The 15,038-nt window shown below is 45.1% G+C and overlaps 3 protein-coding genes across 3 annotated transcripts; 2 read left to right on the plus strand and 1 right to left on the minus strand.

Moving 5' to 3' along the window:
- Positions 1–384: 384 nt before the first annotated feature.
- Positions 385–7,049, minus strand: EAH_00016840 (hypothetical protein, conserved; the record flags this gene model as incomplete). The annotated part of the gene is made up of 8 exons (XM_013397749.1): positions 385–751; positions 1,510–1,767; positions 1,888–1,999; positions 2,783–3,101; positions 3,525–4,569; positions 5,073–5,304; positions 5,801–6,016; positions 6,806–7,049. 8 exons carry the CDS (start codon positions 7,047–7,049, stop codon positions 385–387), a joined length of 2,793 nt encoding a protein of 930 aa, XP_013253203.1.
- Positions 7,050–10,134: 3,085 nt separating this feature from the next.
- Positions 10,135–10,527, plus strand: EAH_00016850 (hypothetical protein; the record flags this gene model as incomplete). Its single annotated transcript, XM_013397750.1, has 1 exon — positions 10,135–10,527. One exon carries the CDS (start codon positions 10,135–10,137, stop codon positions 10,525–10,527), a length of 393 nt encoding a protein of 130 aa, XP_013253204.1.
- A 3,139-nt stretch (positions 10,528–13,666) lies between these two features.
- On the plus strand, positions 13,667–13,960 carry EAH_00016860 (hypothetical protein; the record flags this gene model as incomplete). The annotated part of the gene is made up of 1 exon (XM_013397751.1): positions 13,667–13,960. The coding sequence occupies one exon, from the start codon at positions 13,667–13,669 to the stop codon at positions 13,958–13,960; it is 294 nt and encodes a 97-aa protein (XP_013253205.1).
- Positions 13,961–15,038: the final 1,078 nt, after the last annotated feature.

Raw genomic sequence — 15,038 nt, forward strand, 5'->3', positions numbered from 1 at the left:
TAAAAATAATAATAATAATAATAATAATAATAATAATAATAATAATAATAGCAGTCACAACAACACAAGCATTTGCAATTGATAATAACAATAGTAGCAGTATGAATAACAATAACATTATTTTATTATTTACTATTATAGTCAGGGCAACGAGAGTAAGTGGTTGTAATGGTGTTGCTAATAACGTCACTAATACTAATAACACTAAGTAGAATAATAGTAATAATAGTAACAGCAACAATAACAATAGCAATAGCAGCAACGACAATCATATTATTATAATTATAATATTATCTCTTTAGTGTAGCTGCATTGGGGTGTACAGGCACCTCCCCTTGTTATTTTGCATATGAGACACGAATGAAGACAAACGGAGACAGGCAATCACAGAGACACCAAAGGAGACAAACGGAGACAGACAATCAGATAGAGAAGATGAATGGAGACAAAGGGAGAGAGGTGAGCAGAGAGAGAGACAGAAAAGGAGACAAACGGAGACAGGCGAAACGATGCAGATGCATGCACAGTTCTCACCATACAGCGGTTGGTTGCAGTGTCTCTATATTCGCCAGCCCCGCAAACACAAAGAGACAGAGAGTCTGCTCCAACTGTCTCTGACTTTGCCCCAAAGGGACAATTCTGTGCAGGTGTATTTGACAGCATATCTTTAAATGTCCCCTTCTCAACAGCGCGACATGTTATCATCCCTAAACCCCACGAAGGAAATACAGCCTCATATCCAGGCAAACACCTGCGCAGACACCTCAAACGCAAAGCCCACAACACTCCAATAACACCCCACACGCACCCCATATGCATGCATGCATGCATGCATGCATGCCGTAAGATCAACGATGGAAGGCATATGAATCGTTGGTATCTTTATCTCGATTGAGGAGACACTGCATTTCATAACAGCCTAACATACGCATGCAAGTTGTATCTAAAAAGAGAGAGCAAAGTGTCTCCTTCTACAGGAGAGATGCATACACCTCAATCCCTATCTCTGCAAAGGCGAGAGGAGGAGACATATGTGCATGAAGAAGTTTATGGATCTACTGGCGGTGCTGATCAAAAAGACACTTCCCCACCATCTTTAGGGTTTAGGGTTTAGGGTTTAGGATTTAGGGTTTATTGTGTTGGTGTGTGTGGGGTGTATATATGGCTTACAAGCACTTATATGGATGATCGTTTTCTACTGTCCCCGGCAGTGTATTAGAGTGTTCAAGACAAACTTTTTTAATACCCGCGTAAGCAACAAGAGAGGGAATAGCAGGCTCGCTTCCTACACATATATATCCTGGGGGGCATTGGCCGCATAAGAACTCTTCATTTTCTGTTTCATAAAACCCTGGTAGGCACATATTACAATCTTTCTTGCTAGTAGGAGAGTGGGTGCTTGAGTAAGAATTCATAGGACAAGGCACGCATGCAGAAGAGGAGACTGTCTCCTTGTAACGCTTATATCCACAAGGTACACACACTTGATGGTCTCCTATCCCTGCATACTCTGGGATACTCCTCAGCCACTCTCTAAACTTATAAGCAGAGCTGTTGCTGTCATTAAGAGACTCAGCGGAGGCAGGTTCAAATCCTTTATTGCATGCACAATCTTGTAAAGAAGTAAACGGCCCAGTAGAATCGGAGACAGTTGTTGTGTTAAGGGGACAGGCAAATGCAGAGGCACGGTAACCCCCAGGAGAGAATGTCCCAGCAGCAGCAAGTATGCACGAGTCTAAATCCTTATCATATACGTATCCGGGGTTGCTGCATGCAAAGAAACCCACATAAAAGACCAGCAGCAGCAGCTGCAGCAGCTGCAGCAGCAGCAGTAGCAACAGCAGCAGCAGCAACATAAGAACAGTCCCTTTCTGTGCAGATACTCACCATGCACATTTTCTCTCCTCAGCAGTCGTTGCTCCGGAGACAGTTGAAGAGGAGTTCGCTGGGCAGCGGGTGCCTAGACACCCGGTGTTGGAGACAGTATCCTTCCAGGTGCCTGCAGCAGCACATAATGATGCATCTTTCCCCCTCATTAATTATGTTTAGTTATTAATTAATTAGGGTTTACTTCATGCACAAATTCAATAAACAAACGCCAGTTTGTAGCAGCAAAGAGCACTCATAAACGCACACGCAGCAGCTACGGATAGTCAGCAACAGCAGCAGTAGCAGCAGTAGTTAAACAGCAGCACCAGCAACAGTTGTGCAACAACATCAGCAGCAGCATATGAGCAACCGCAGCAGCACTCGAGACGCAGCAGCAAAAGGAGCAGTTGACCAGCAGCAGCAGCACCACCTCAGCAGCAGCAGCAACAGCAGCAGCAGCAGCAACATGTGTGTGTCTTGCCTGGGGGGCATGGTACGCATCCTTTTTCGGGTGCCTGTTCATCTAGATGGAATCCCTTTGCACATATACACTGGTCTTCTGATGTAGATCCCTCGGAGACAGTAGATTTATTTTCTTCACAAGGTTTGCATGCACCCCATCTATCTAAAGGAGACTGTTTGACTAAGGCGAGACTGTTGTATGTCCCTACAGGGCACTTAGCACACATCCCATGCCTCATGAAGTGCCCGTTCTTGCAAGCAATATAAAAAGAAATGCTGCTATTAACTTCATTCACAACACCTTGACCTACAACACCAACTTCAACACTGGGGCCTGTTGAAGGAGCCAGCTGAAGAGACAGTGTCCCTTTAATTCTATCTACAGAAGCAATTTGCCTTACGAAGGCAAAGTTTGCTACATTAGGGTTCAGATAAAAAGAATTGAAAGCACTCATAGATGTTCTTCCTGCTATTAAAGGCTCTAATAATACTTCATCTCCCACTGTATACCATCCAGCATGAGTATATGTAAATGCAGGAGCTACAGCAGTAGCATCAAGAGACACAGACTGCACAAATATGTCTTCTAAAGATGTCCTATACACCACAAGACGAGCAAAGTCTAGTCCAGAACCCCTCTCCCCGACCTCTACTGAAAATGCGCTCGTAGGGGCCCCTAAATTCAATCCTGCAGTGTCTTGAGACGACCCGTGATAATCTGTCGCTCCTCCACTAGTTGGCACCAGCAAATCTATACCAACCTTCCCTTCCTGAAATGCATGCAAATATACAAACCCTAAACCCTAAACCCTAAACCCTAATGTCCACTCCTTACACGCTAAACACTAAACCCTAAGGCCCACTCCTTACGCGCTAAACACTAAACCCTAATGTCCACTCCTTACACTCTAAACGCTAAACCCTAATGCCCACTCCTTATTAACTAAACCCTAAACCCTAATGCCCACTCCTTACACCCTAAACACTAAACCCTAAACTCTAAACTCAAGCGTCTACACCCTGAACCTGAAACTTTAAACGCTAACCGTAAATTATAAACCCTAAAACAAACACACTGACAAAAGAACCATAGAACCCTAAACCCTAAACCCTAAACCCTAAACCCTAAACCCTAACAGTAAACCTCCGCATCCAGTATGTGGTTTAAGTTGCAGAAGTGTTTATCTCCTCACCTGCAAAACGAAGAGAAGAGTCTCTCCGTTATATTTAAAGGCAACGAGATCTAGAGGCCTCGTAAGTCTTGTTGCTTTGGGCCCCGCATATGCAATTTCACTGACAAGTGCAGATTGTTTAGCTGCAGCATCAACTTCAATATGAACGATTCTGTCTCCGTCTCTGTCTGCTATATAGCAGTCATACAATCCCCAAAAATCATTTCCACTTGAAGTGTCTCCTTGCTGCTCTTCTTTAGCTTCCGTCTCTTCTGTCTCTTGTGCTTCATCTCCTGATGAAGAGACACTCTCTTCTTTTTCTCTAGGGAGACATGCAAGGCTTGTGGGGTACTGAAGAGGGCTCTTAAGGCCCTGCCAGTTGTTCTTACTTTGCACAAGACTGAGTTCAAGTCCGTCTAGCCACACAAAATTACCTCCTTTAGAGTCTAGCAGCAATATAGAGGGGTTTGTCTGTGTTGCGGTGTCTTCATAGACAGTTAACAAGCAGCAAGGCGCATGCAGAGGCTCCGAAGAGACAGCATCAGCAGCAGCAATGAGGAGGCTTCCTGGGTCTCTTGCATCGTACTTACGGACTGCTGCTTGTTCTCCTGTCTCTGCTGCATAAAGAAAGAATCTCTCAAAGGTAATATCAGTAGATAGAGACAGCCAGCCGCTGCGTTGCAGCGTAAGTAGCAGCACAGGGGCTGTATCATCATGCGTCCAAAGATTAACAACTGTCTCCTGTTCATACACCTCAAATGTAAGGGTCTTTGAGAACTGTCCCTTTGTAAATACGCTTTCTTTGTCTCCGTTTATAAGCCCAGAAGTATCGTTATGCAGCCAATGAAGCCCCAAAGGACTGAATGGGCTAAGAGTAACTGCATGTACACCGAGAGGTACACCAAGCTGTCTCCCTTTCTTATTCACCTGCCAAGGCTGATAAAGACTAAACTCAGCAACCATTGCAAACCCTGTAAACAGAGAACGGCTCCCTGTCTCCAAACATATATGCAGCGCTGTCCTCGTCTGAAGCTGCCCGCTTGAACCCGGACGCAAGAGGAAACCGCTGCAAGCAACACAAGACATGCACATATATATATATATATATATATTATACATATATATATGCATATATGTTTCTAGATAGTATATATATATGTATATATATATAGTTATATATATATATATAGATAGATAGGACAAAAATTGCGTGTATATATATATACATATATACAGCCGCACACAAACAAACACGCACATCAGACAACGAAGACACAAAGAAAAGGTAGAGATAAATAAAATATGCAAGTTAGATCGGAGACAAAGACAGAAATAACACAACCCAAACACAAGTAGAGGCAACTATGCAAAATAACAAATAGACAGCTTCTCCTTCGTCTACTCTCACTCCCAACCAAGCCTCCTCTTCAGCTTGCACATCCTAAATGCACTCCGCATGCACTATGCATGCACTCCGCATGCACTCCGCATGCACTATGCATATGAATTACGTATTCACTGCGCATGCAGTGCGCATGCGGGGCTGTGGGGTGTGTAGTATAGTCTTACCTGCCTCTTACGACTTCTCTTTCATCATCTTCTTGAAAGCTGGAGACCTGCGAGGACTGTGCTAAAGTGTCTCCTTGGCAGGGGCTTTCAGTTGCCTCTCTCAAAGTAAAAGAAATTGAGTTTAAATTGACGTTGCGGCCGCCGTGCAGAACAAAGACTGAAAACAGCGTCTCATTAGCACCAGCTGAAGAAGGAGCATAAGTAGCTACCTGCTTTGTTGAGGCGTCAAACCCTAAATAACCAGCAAACACACTAAAACCACAAACCCTAAACCCTAAACCCTTCGCTCCAAAAGCGCTAAAGAATACAATCGCAGACAGACGCCTTCCCGAGATACTCCTTAAGACTGGGCTAGGCTTTAGGGTTTAGGGTTTAGAATTTAGGGTCTACGGTTTAGGCTGAAAAAGTGGAAATGGTAATCGTACAACTGTTAAGACGCTCAGGGTTTAGGATGTTTAGGGTTTAGGGTTTAGGGTTTGTTATTGCGGCATTTGTGGCCTTGTAATGGGTTGCAGGACAAGGGTTTAGGGTTTAGGGTTTAGGGTTTTCCTGTGTTTTTAGATTAGGGTGAAAAGGCAGGGGTTTAGAGTTAATTGTTTATTGTTTGTGCTGGTGCTGCCTGTTGCTTCGTTTGAATTTTCCTGTTTAGGGTTTCTACTCTCTGTTTTCTATGGGTTAGAGTTTAGGCTTTAGAATTAAGGGTTTAGGGTTTAGGGTTTAGGGTTTACCTGTGGTTTGGAATAGGGTGACGACTCCCGTTGCTTTTCCGTCTGTACCTTCTCCTGTCCAACATACAATATAGCGGCCTACTTTAAAAAGAGATATCTCTTCACTAACCGCCATACCATAAGGCAGCCTTCCTTGTTGAACAGTTTTGATAGCTACAGACGTCTCTATACGAAAGGCTTGCTGCAGCCAAGCAGCAGCAGAAGCAGAGGAGACACCTGCAGCAGCAGCAAAGCCCCTTGCAACACTTAATGTCTTCTCTAAAGAACGCAATAAACAAGATGTCTCCCCGTTAACTCGAGCTATATCTAGCCTGTCTCCTTTCTTCAAATTAACTCCAACAACAGGTAATTCAAAAGAAGTAGAAGTCCCAAAGAAAGGAAGTTGGTGGCGAGTATAAGGCACAGGCCCTAAAGGAGACACAAACATACACATCTATGCATGCATGCATGCATGCATGCCCCTGCCTGTCTGCCTGCATGCATGCATGCAGGCAGACAGGCAGGGGCAAACTTCCCACCCTGCATTCTAAACCCTAAACCCTAAACCCTAAACCCTCAAAGCAACCCCTGTCTCCTCCCTAGAAGTATCATTGTCTTTGGTGGCTGCTGCTGCGTCTGCAGATATTGAGTGCAGGGGAAGAGAGAGACAGATACCTCAAGTCTATCTCTCAATTGCTGCTGCTGCTGCTGCTGGGGACTCTCTGTAAATGAAGTGTCTCCTTGACTCGGATCCCGGTGCGTGCTGTCTGTCTCCTGTCTAGAGAAGTGAAGGCCTATTAATGCATGCTAATTAATTAATAAATACTGCTATTAACAATAATTATTTTGTGATTAACTACTAATATAGTTCCTTGTGTGTGCATAATCCCTTGTATGTTTATATATATATATATATGCATATATATATGCATATATATATATATACAAATATATATATACATATATACATATATATATATATATATGCAGAGAGAGAAAGGAGCAGCATAAGAAGAAGAGACTCACCCATGATTGTTAGCATTCCCCCATGTATATTGAAGTCTTCAGTCTTAGTGCATGTGCCAATCTCCCTGTATGAAGAGTTTGCAATGTATTGAAAGTCGCAGATACAAGCTAAGAGGCTTCCGAATTGAGTGTCTCTCAGCTCTATGTCCTTCCATATAAGTTTCTGCGTCTGCCCTTCTTCAACAACAACCTCAGGCATCTCTATTATTACCCCATATTCATTTACTGGTAGAGACACTCGCATTGCAAGGCTTAACCCGGGGGCCCCACAGGCTGTTGTCTCTGTACCCCCTTCAAACAAGCGCAGCGCTTTATAAGGAGAAGCCCCCACTTCATGATATTCTATTGAAAACTTTGATGCCGGCTGTACGTACTGACGACTAACACCTAAACAATAAAGAAATACACAAAGACATATGCATAATATTTAATAAACAACAAACATACTCAACCATGCATACACTCCGTCTTCTTTCTTTCCCTCTCCTAGATCCTCTTCTTAATGCTGCTGCTACTTTAGTACTGCTGCTGCTGTTGCTGTTGCTGCTGCTGATGCTGCTGCTGATGCTGCTCCTGATGCTGCTGCTCTTTGCTAGCAGGAGCAGCAGGGGAAGCAGCATCAGTGTCAGCAGCAGCAGCACCGGCAGTAGCAGCAGGAGCATCAGCAGCACCGGCAGTAGCAGCAGGAGCATCAGCAGCACCGGCAGCAGCAGCAGCAGCATCTCCTTAATATGTTGGTTAAGCATGTACTGTCTTATTACCAGTGGGGTCTCAAACCGAATCGTATGGCATCAGCAGGGGCATCATCAGCAGCAGCATCAGCAGCAGCATCAGCAGCAGCAGCAGCAGCTTGTAAGTATGTTGGTTATGGGTGTATTATATGATTACCTATGGGGTCGCATATATCGAATCTGAGCGAAGGATCAGTGGTGAAGCACCAAATATATTGTTCATTCCCAGGGTTTCTGCAGTAATTGCTTGCATCTTCACCAAGTTGAATAATATGTTTGTGGGGGCTTTGACTGTTCCATCGCTGACATGTCCTTCCTAGTCTTGTTTGAGTTTGGCAGCCCTTGTACACCCCGTTTAGCATTCGTTCATCGCATGCTGTGGGGTGTATATACACACACACAAATATATCTGACAAAGATATTACATGTTATACACATGGTTTTCTCATTCATTATGCATATAGAAATACAAAGTGTAGAAGCAGCAGCAGCAGCAAGGCTTGCAACAGCAGCAATCGCAACTGCACCAGAGCTGCAAGAGCTGCAACTGCAAAGCAGCAACAGCAGCAGCAGCATAGCAGCAGCAGCATAGCAGCAGAAGCATAGCAGCAGCAGCATAGCAGCAACATAGCAGCAGCAGCAGCAGCAATAGAGAAGCAGCAGGGTAGCAGCTTTAGCAGGGTAGCAGCATCAGCATCAGAAGGTGTTGGTTCTTACGACAAAAGACTGAAGAAAGTTGTTTTTGAACTTTATAACCATCAGTTATGGTGCGCGAAATAATAAAGGCAGGGGAGAAGTAACAGGAGACAGTCTCCCCACAATCATCGACGCATGCAGGAGACTCCCCAGAGAAGTCAATGCCAAACGGAAAGGAGACACATCTCCACATTCCTTGGATTTGTCTGGCGACCTCCTTTTCATCGCATAAACCATCTAGGTAGCTCTGTACACGAGATGTATCTGCATAATCAAACAAATTCATTACTTAATTTGCTCATTCATTCACACTTATTTTCTTGTCATTCGCTCAGATTGAGAGGCATATACACATGCAATTACAGCTTTTACGGTGTATATATATATATATTATGCGGGGGTCTCCAATTGAAGTGTCTCTCTTTGTCTCCTATGTTGCTCGCTGTTCTATGTCTGTAATGTTTATTTGTTTGTATGTTTGTGTGTGTGTGTTTTTATTTGTTTGTTTATTTGTTTGTCTGTCTGCCTGTGCTGTTTCTGTTTGTTTGTTTCTTTGTTTGTTTGTTTACTCGTGTCCCCCTCTCAGTCTTTATCCTCTAAAGCCCCAACTCCCCCAATTGCAGGCAGCAAACAGAAACCAAGGCTCCAGCCCCATACATATACACATGCATGCATGCATGCATATGTATATATATGTGCATGCATGTGGATTGTTTGGGGCTTTATGTGTGGTTTGCATGCATAGGGGTATCTTACAGCAGAATTCAACTCGAACATGATGAGGATCGAAGGTGAGTCTCCTTTCACTAGCAAAGACACTATCAGCATTTACTTTTTTAAGTATATCCTTCTTAATGGCGCCGTTGCATGCGAGTTTATTAAGGCAGCTGTCTACGCATGCAATGCTACGAGTTGTGAAGTCTATTTCCTCTTGAAGAAAACAGAAGGCTGAAGATGGCTGCACTGTAAAGCGAGCCCCTATATACATCTTGCCTTCTGTCTTGCCCTTAAGTATACACTTCTCATCTAAATACACCTGAGCCCCACTTGAGGTGTATGACTCTATATTACCTCCATTTGCAGCTGCACATAAAATAACAGAGACATACACACACATACAAGCCGCAAAGATACAAGTCTACAACCCAGTTATTCTCCTCCTGTCTCCTCCTGTCTCTTTCTATCTCTCTATCTGTGTTTGTCTCCTGTCTCTTTCTGTGTCTCTATCTGTCTTCGGCTCCTGTCTCCTGTCTCCTTCTGTGTCCCCATCTGTCTCCCGTTCCTGTCTCTCTCTGTGTCTCTATCTGTCTCAACCTCCTTTCTCTTGTCTCCTCCTGTGTCTCTATCTGTCCTAGCCTACTGTCTCTTTCTGTGTATCTATCTGCCTTATTCTGCTCTTATTGTGTCTCCTTCTGTCTCCTTCTGTCTCCTCTTTCTGTCTCTTTCTGTCTCCTCCTGCCCTACGGTGTCTCCATCTATCTTATTCTGTCTCCTTCTGTGTCTAGTGTAGTTCCTTGTTCCTGCTGCTCCCGCTGCTGCTGCTGCTGCTGCTGCAGCTTGCTTCTGCTTACTGACGGATTGCTGCACCATGGAGACAGGTCTCTCTTCTTCTTCTTCGTCTATTGTTTTTGTTTTGCCCTGTAAAAAAGCAGCTAATTGTCTTCTTTCTTTTGTTTGAATATGTACAGAGTAGGTTGCGGCGACAACAGAAGAACTACTTGTATGCAGAGCCCTCAGCAGCTCTTCTCGTGCAGCAGGAGACAGATCAGCGGAGACACCTGAACCTCTCTCTCTACTGTCTCCTATGCCTTCCTGCAGCATCGAAACCCCACCAAAGCCACTGTCAGCAGAGACACCAGACGCTCTACCTCGCAGCTGATCTAGCCTGCTTAAGGGGCCCCCATGGCGTCCGAAGGGGCCCCTAAGGGGGCCCCTACGGGGGCTCCAGCCTTCCTCCAGAAAGATCGTGGGGGCCCCTTCAGAGGGGCCCTCATCCTTCCCCAAAGAGACCTGGGGGCCCCCAATGGGGGGGCCCCAACGGGGGCCCCCTTGCTTCTCCCCACGGGGGCCCCCACCTTTGCCTATAGAGAGCTTAGGGCCCTCAGGGGGGCCCCAATGGGGGCCCCCATGGGGGCCCTTAGTGGGTACAGGGCCCCAGCTGTTTTGCTGATTTTGATTAAGGCGTTCAGTGTGCGGTGGTTTGAGGGTACTCTGACAGCTGTCTCCTTTTCGGAAGAGAGAAGAGACCTTGTGAGTAGCATAAAAGGGGCCTGCAGCACAAAGGAGACACTTTAAAGTGCTGCTAAAAGGAGACAAAAGGAGACAAATAAAGACAGCTAACAAACACCAGCCATAATACAACTCCCAGAATCAACCGCAATACAAGCAGCAGCAGCAGCAGCAGCTCCTGCTGCTGCTGCTGTCTTTTCAAATGAAGCAGCAGCAAAGGCTCCGCCGACAACTTCTGTGCTTGCTGTTGCTTCTACACTGTTGCTGCTACTTCTACTCCTGCCGCTGCTGCTGCTTGTGTTGTTATTGCTGCAGATGCATACCTTCCGATTTCTCAGAGCCCTGGGCACTGTCTCCAGCGTCTGTCTCCAACTGCCGCACACACGCAAAACCAAAGTCAAACAGCAGCTAAAGTGGAGCTGCTGCTGCTGCTGTTGGTGCTGCTGGTATTGCTGTTGATGCAGCAGCAGCTGCTGCTGCTGCTGCGGTTGCTGTGGCAGGGCTGCACAAGCTTGAGGCCTACCCAGGAAGGGGAGACGGTTGAGGCAAGCAGGGAGAGCAGTGCTGTAGCTGCTGCTGCAGCTTTAAGGAGACACCGCATGTTGTCTCCTGTGCATGCAGCAGAAGGAGAGACTCCTAAGCAGCAATCAAGCAGGTGTTTGTGCTGTTGCTGTTCTTTGCTGCTCTAGACGCTGAGCCTCATTATTTTAAATCTATCGATGTCTGTGTTGCCGGGAATCGAACCCGCGCGGCTGAGATCTGTCAGCCTTCAAAACCAACTTCATAACAAATCAGCTGTAGGTGCCGAGACACCGCAGCGAAGGCGAGGCAGCTGACTGGACTGGTCCATACACTGTAGCAGCAGCAGCTGCTGCTGCTGCTGCAGCTGCAGCAGCAAAAGCAGCAGTAAAGAATGAGCACTTAACAGGGCGAAAGAGAGAAAATTCGGTTCACGGGGGAAATCTAGATGCCTGCTGCAGCAACAGCAGCAGCAGCAGCAGCAGCAGCAGCAGAAGAGCCAATGGTGTACGGTCTTGCGCAGCTGAACTCAGGTGTATGTACACCTCGCTCGAAAATATTTCAGAGAAAAAGAGGTTTGTTTTGAGTTTGCATGCAACAATTTAATGATATTTACACAATAAAATAAAAGTCAAACAAGAGCTGCATGTACAGCCGAACAGCCGCCGCTCGCCAGCTCTAAACATTATCGATTGCTACTCTGCTTCTGAGGAGTAAGCGCTACCATTGTTTATAATTTTTCAAGTTATTATTATAATTAATTCATTAATTATATTTATAAAACATTTAAATAACTGCTAACTCAGCAACGGAAGTACAGACACCTCAGCACCCACCTCAAGCCGCAGGCGACCGCTGTGCTGCGGTCACCACCACTCGAGCCTCAAACCCTAAACCCTAAACCCTAAACCCTAAACCCTAAACCCTAAAACTTAAACCCTCCTCTGAATTGTGGAGTCTAAATATCAGTATTTAGGCACCTCGTCGGTAACTCTTATAAACGCTGAACCACAAAAAAGAAGAAACTCTTTCCTTCTTAGGGTTTAGGGTTTAGGGTTTAGGTTTTAAATAGAGGGAGAGGAGTGAACAGCAGCAGATGCACCTCCTAAATCCTGTGAAGCCCCAAACCCTAAACCCTACGCCTCAATCCCTAGCCTGTAAACCCTAGACACGTGGCTTAAGCTTGAGACCTTCAGCGAAAGACTCTAAACCCTAAACCCTAGACCCTAAACCCTCGATACCAGACGTCCTGCAATGCTGAGACGAAGGGTTTAGGGTGGAGGGTTTTAGTTCCACCTAAACCCTAAACCCTAAGGCCTGTAAAGCACTCCCAACGAACGGAAGCTGAACCCTAAACCCTAACCCTAATGGATCTGGAAAGGGGTAGAATTATAGCCAGTCTCTAAACCCTAAACCCTAAACCCTAAACCCTCGCTCCGAACATGCTTAACTTTGTTATGAAGCATTTGGGTTGTGCGCGCTGCTGCTGCTGCTGTTGCAGCTGCAGCAGCAAAAGCAGCAACCGTAAAAGCAGCTGCTGCTGCAGCAGCAGCAGCAGCAAACACGGTGAATATCTGCAGCAGCCACAGGACAGGAGGGCCCTTACCTGGGCTCTTAAAGGCAGACGTCAGTATAAAACAAGAAAAAGCAAAACCTTTCGCTTGAATGAACAGGGTGTACGTACACCTGATAGGTGCACATACACCTGAAAGGTGCATACACACCTGCAAGGCTTACATACACTTGAGAGGTGCATATACACCTGAAAGGTGGACATACACCTAAAAGGTGCAGATACACCTGGGGGATACAAGTACACATGAGAGGTGCAGATACACCTAAAAGGTGCAAATAGACGTGAGAGGAGCAGATATACGTGAGAGGTGGAGATACACCTGGGGTGTTTGCGTACACTTGAGAGTTGGCGATACACCTGAAAGAGGTAATATATAAGCATAAGAGTTGTCTGTAAGAATCTGTCATGGGTGCTTCTTATTGGGTGTACATGCAGCTCGTAGAATGTTTTGTTTGTTGCTGTTTGCATGTCTTAGAGTTTTTGTCTTCTAAACCATAAATAGACAGCGAGCAATACTAATGAAGAAGCAGCTGTATAAGAAAAGAAACAACCCCAGAAGACTCCTTCTTTATCTTCAAGGCCGCTGCGTATATTCATGCCGAAGAGACCCGCAACAGCAGCAACAAACCCAAAGAAAACTGACAGAATATCAAGGGCTATCTCTGTCTTTAAGAACGCATTTCGAGTTGAAGCTAAGTGCAACTCCATCAGCTGCAGAGCACCATCCAGCGCATCTTCAGTTCGTGCAATCACCTGCACAATACCCACATAACAAGGGTTTAGGGTTTAGGGTTTAGGGTTTAGGGTTTGGGGCACAGGACGAGCTGCATGGAAGCGGGGATTCGTTGCGGGGTTTGGGATCGAGAGAGGGGCTAGGGTTTAGGGTTTAGGGTTTAGAGGCAACAAGGAGACAGCTGCAGCATTCACGCGCGAGATATACGTTAGAGGAGACAGCAATCACTATAACAAAAGGAGACAACCAAAAGGAGACAAAAAGGAGAGAGAGTGGAGACAGATAAAAGCGAGCGACTAACAACTAGCAGCACTACAAGCAGCAGCAGCAGCAGCAACAGCAGCAGCATGAGGAGGAGTAGTAACAGCAGCATCATCATGAGTAGGAGGAGGACGAACAGCAGCAGCAGCAGCAGCAGCAACAGCACCATGAGTAGCAGCAGCATGAGGAGCAGCAGCAGCAGCAGCACGAGCAGCATCATGAGTAGCAGGACGACGCAAGCAACAGCACCAGCACCAGCAGCAGCACAACCAGCAGCAGCAGCAGCAGCAGCAGCAGCACCAGCACCAGCACCAGCAGCACCAGCACCAGCACCAGCACCAGCACCAGCAGCACCAGCACCAGCAGCACCAGCACCAGCAGCAGCAGCAGCAGGAGCAGCAGCAGGATGAGTAGCAATAGGAGGAGTTTGTGTATAATAGTTGCTGGACCTGATAGATAGCTTCAACTTCTTGTTCATAGCATTCTAGCAATATTTCGGCATCTTCAGTATTTGCGTCTTTCTTTGGGGCTTCCCAGAGATCGTCTGCAAGCCAAAACCTGCTAAGCTCTAGTCTAGCCATGTCTCCTTCTTCATTTAATAACTCGCGAATAGCTCTCTGTACACCCCGAGCTTTCTCTTTAGTAGAGCCTAATCTACGTTTTAATTCTGATAATTGACGTAAACGTCGAGTGCTGCTCGGCTCTTCATGCAAATAATGCAGTAAACTATCTGCTGCTTTCTTTAAAGGAGACAGTTGATATAACAGAGACTCGCATGTCTGAGGTAAAGACACACAACCAACATTTATTTATTTATTTATTTATTTATTTATTTATTTAGGGTTTAGGGTTTATTTACTTATTTATTTGTTTATTTATTTATTTATTTGTTTGTTCGTTTGTTTATAATATCGGCATAGAGAGATTACAGGCTATGTACAGCATAAGATATATGCATATAATATATATATATATATATATATTTAAATACATCTACATTATATATATATATATATTTATTATAATGAATGCTTTGTTTATACAGAAGTGAACGCACAATACAGAAATAGCTATACATGTGTGGATTATATATTATATTATTAAAATATTATATAATTATTATATTTTAATATTATATTATATTAATGAGCTTAATAAAAATTATTATTATTATACTATTCACATTATTATTATATGTACTGACAGAGAGAAAAAGAAAGAGAGGACACAGACGCAGAGATAGAGACGGAGACAAACTTACAGAGAGACAGACAAACAGATAGAGAGACAGACAGATGCAAATAAACACAGAGACAGAGACAGAGACAGAGACAGAGACAGAGACAGAGACAGAGACAGAGACAGAGATAGAGACAGAGACAGATAGAGAAACAGCGAGAGGGAGAGACAGAGACAGAGAGACGGAGACAGAGAGAGAGAGAGAGAGAGAGAGAGAGAGAGAGAGAGAGAGAGAGAGAGAGAGAGAGA

This window comes from Eimeria acervulina, genomic scaffold (assembly GCF_000499425.1).
Source record: "Eimeria acervulina Houghton genomic scaffold, Eah_scaff106, whole genome shotgun sequence".
Classification (NCBI taxonomy): domain Eukaryota; phylum Apicomplexa; class Conoidasida; order Eucoccidiorida; family Eimeriidae; genus Eimeria; species Eimeria acervulina.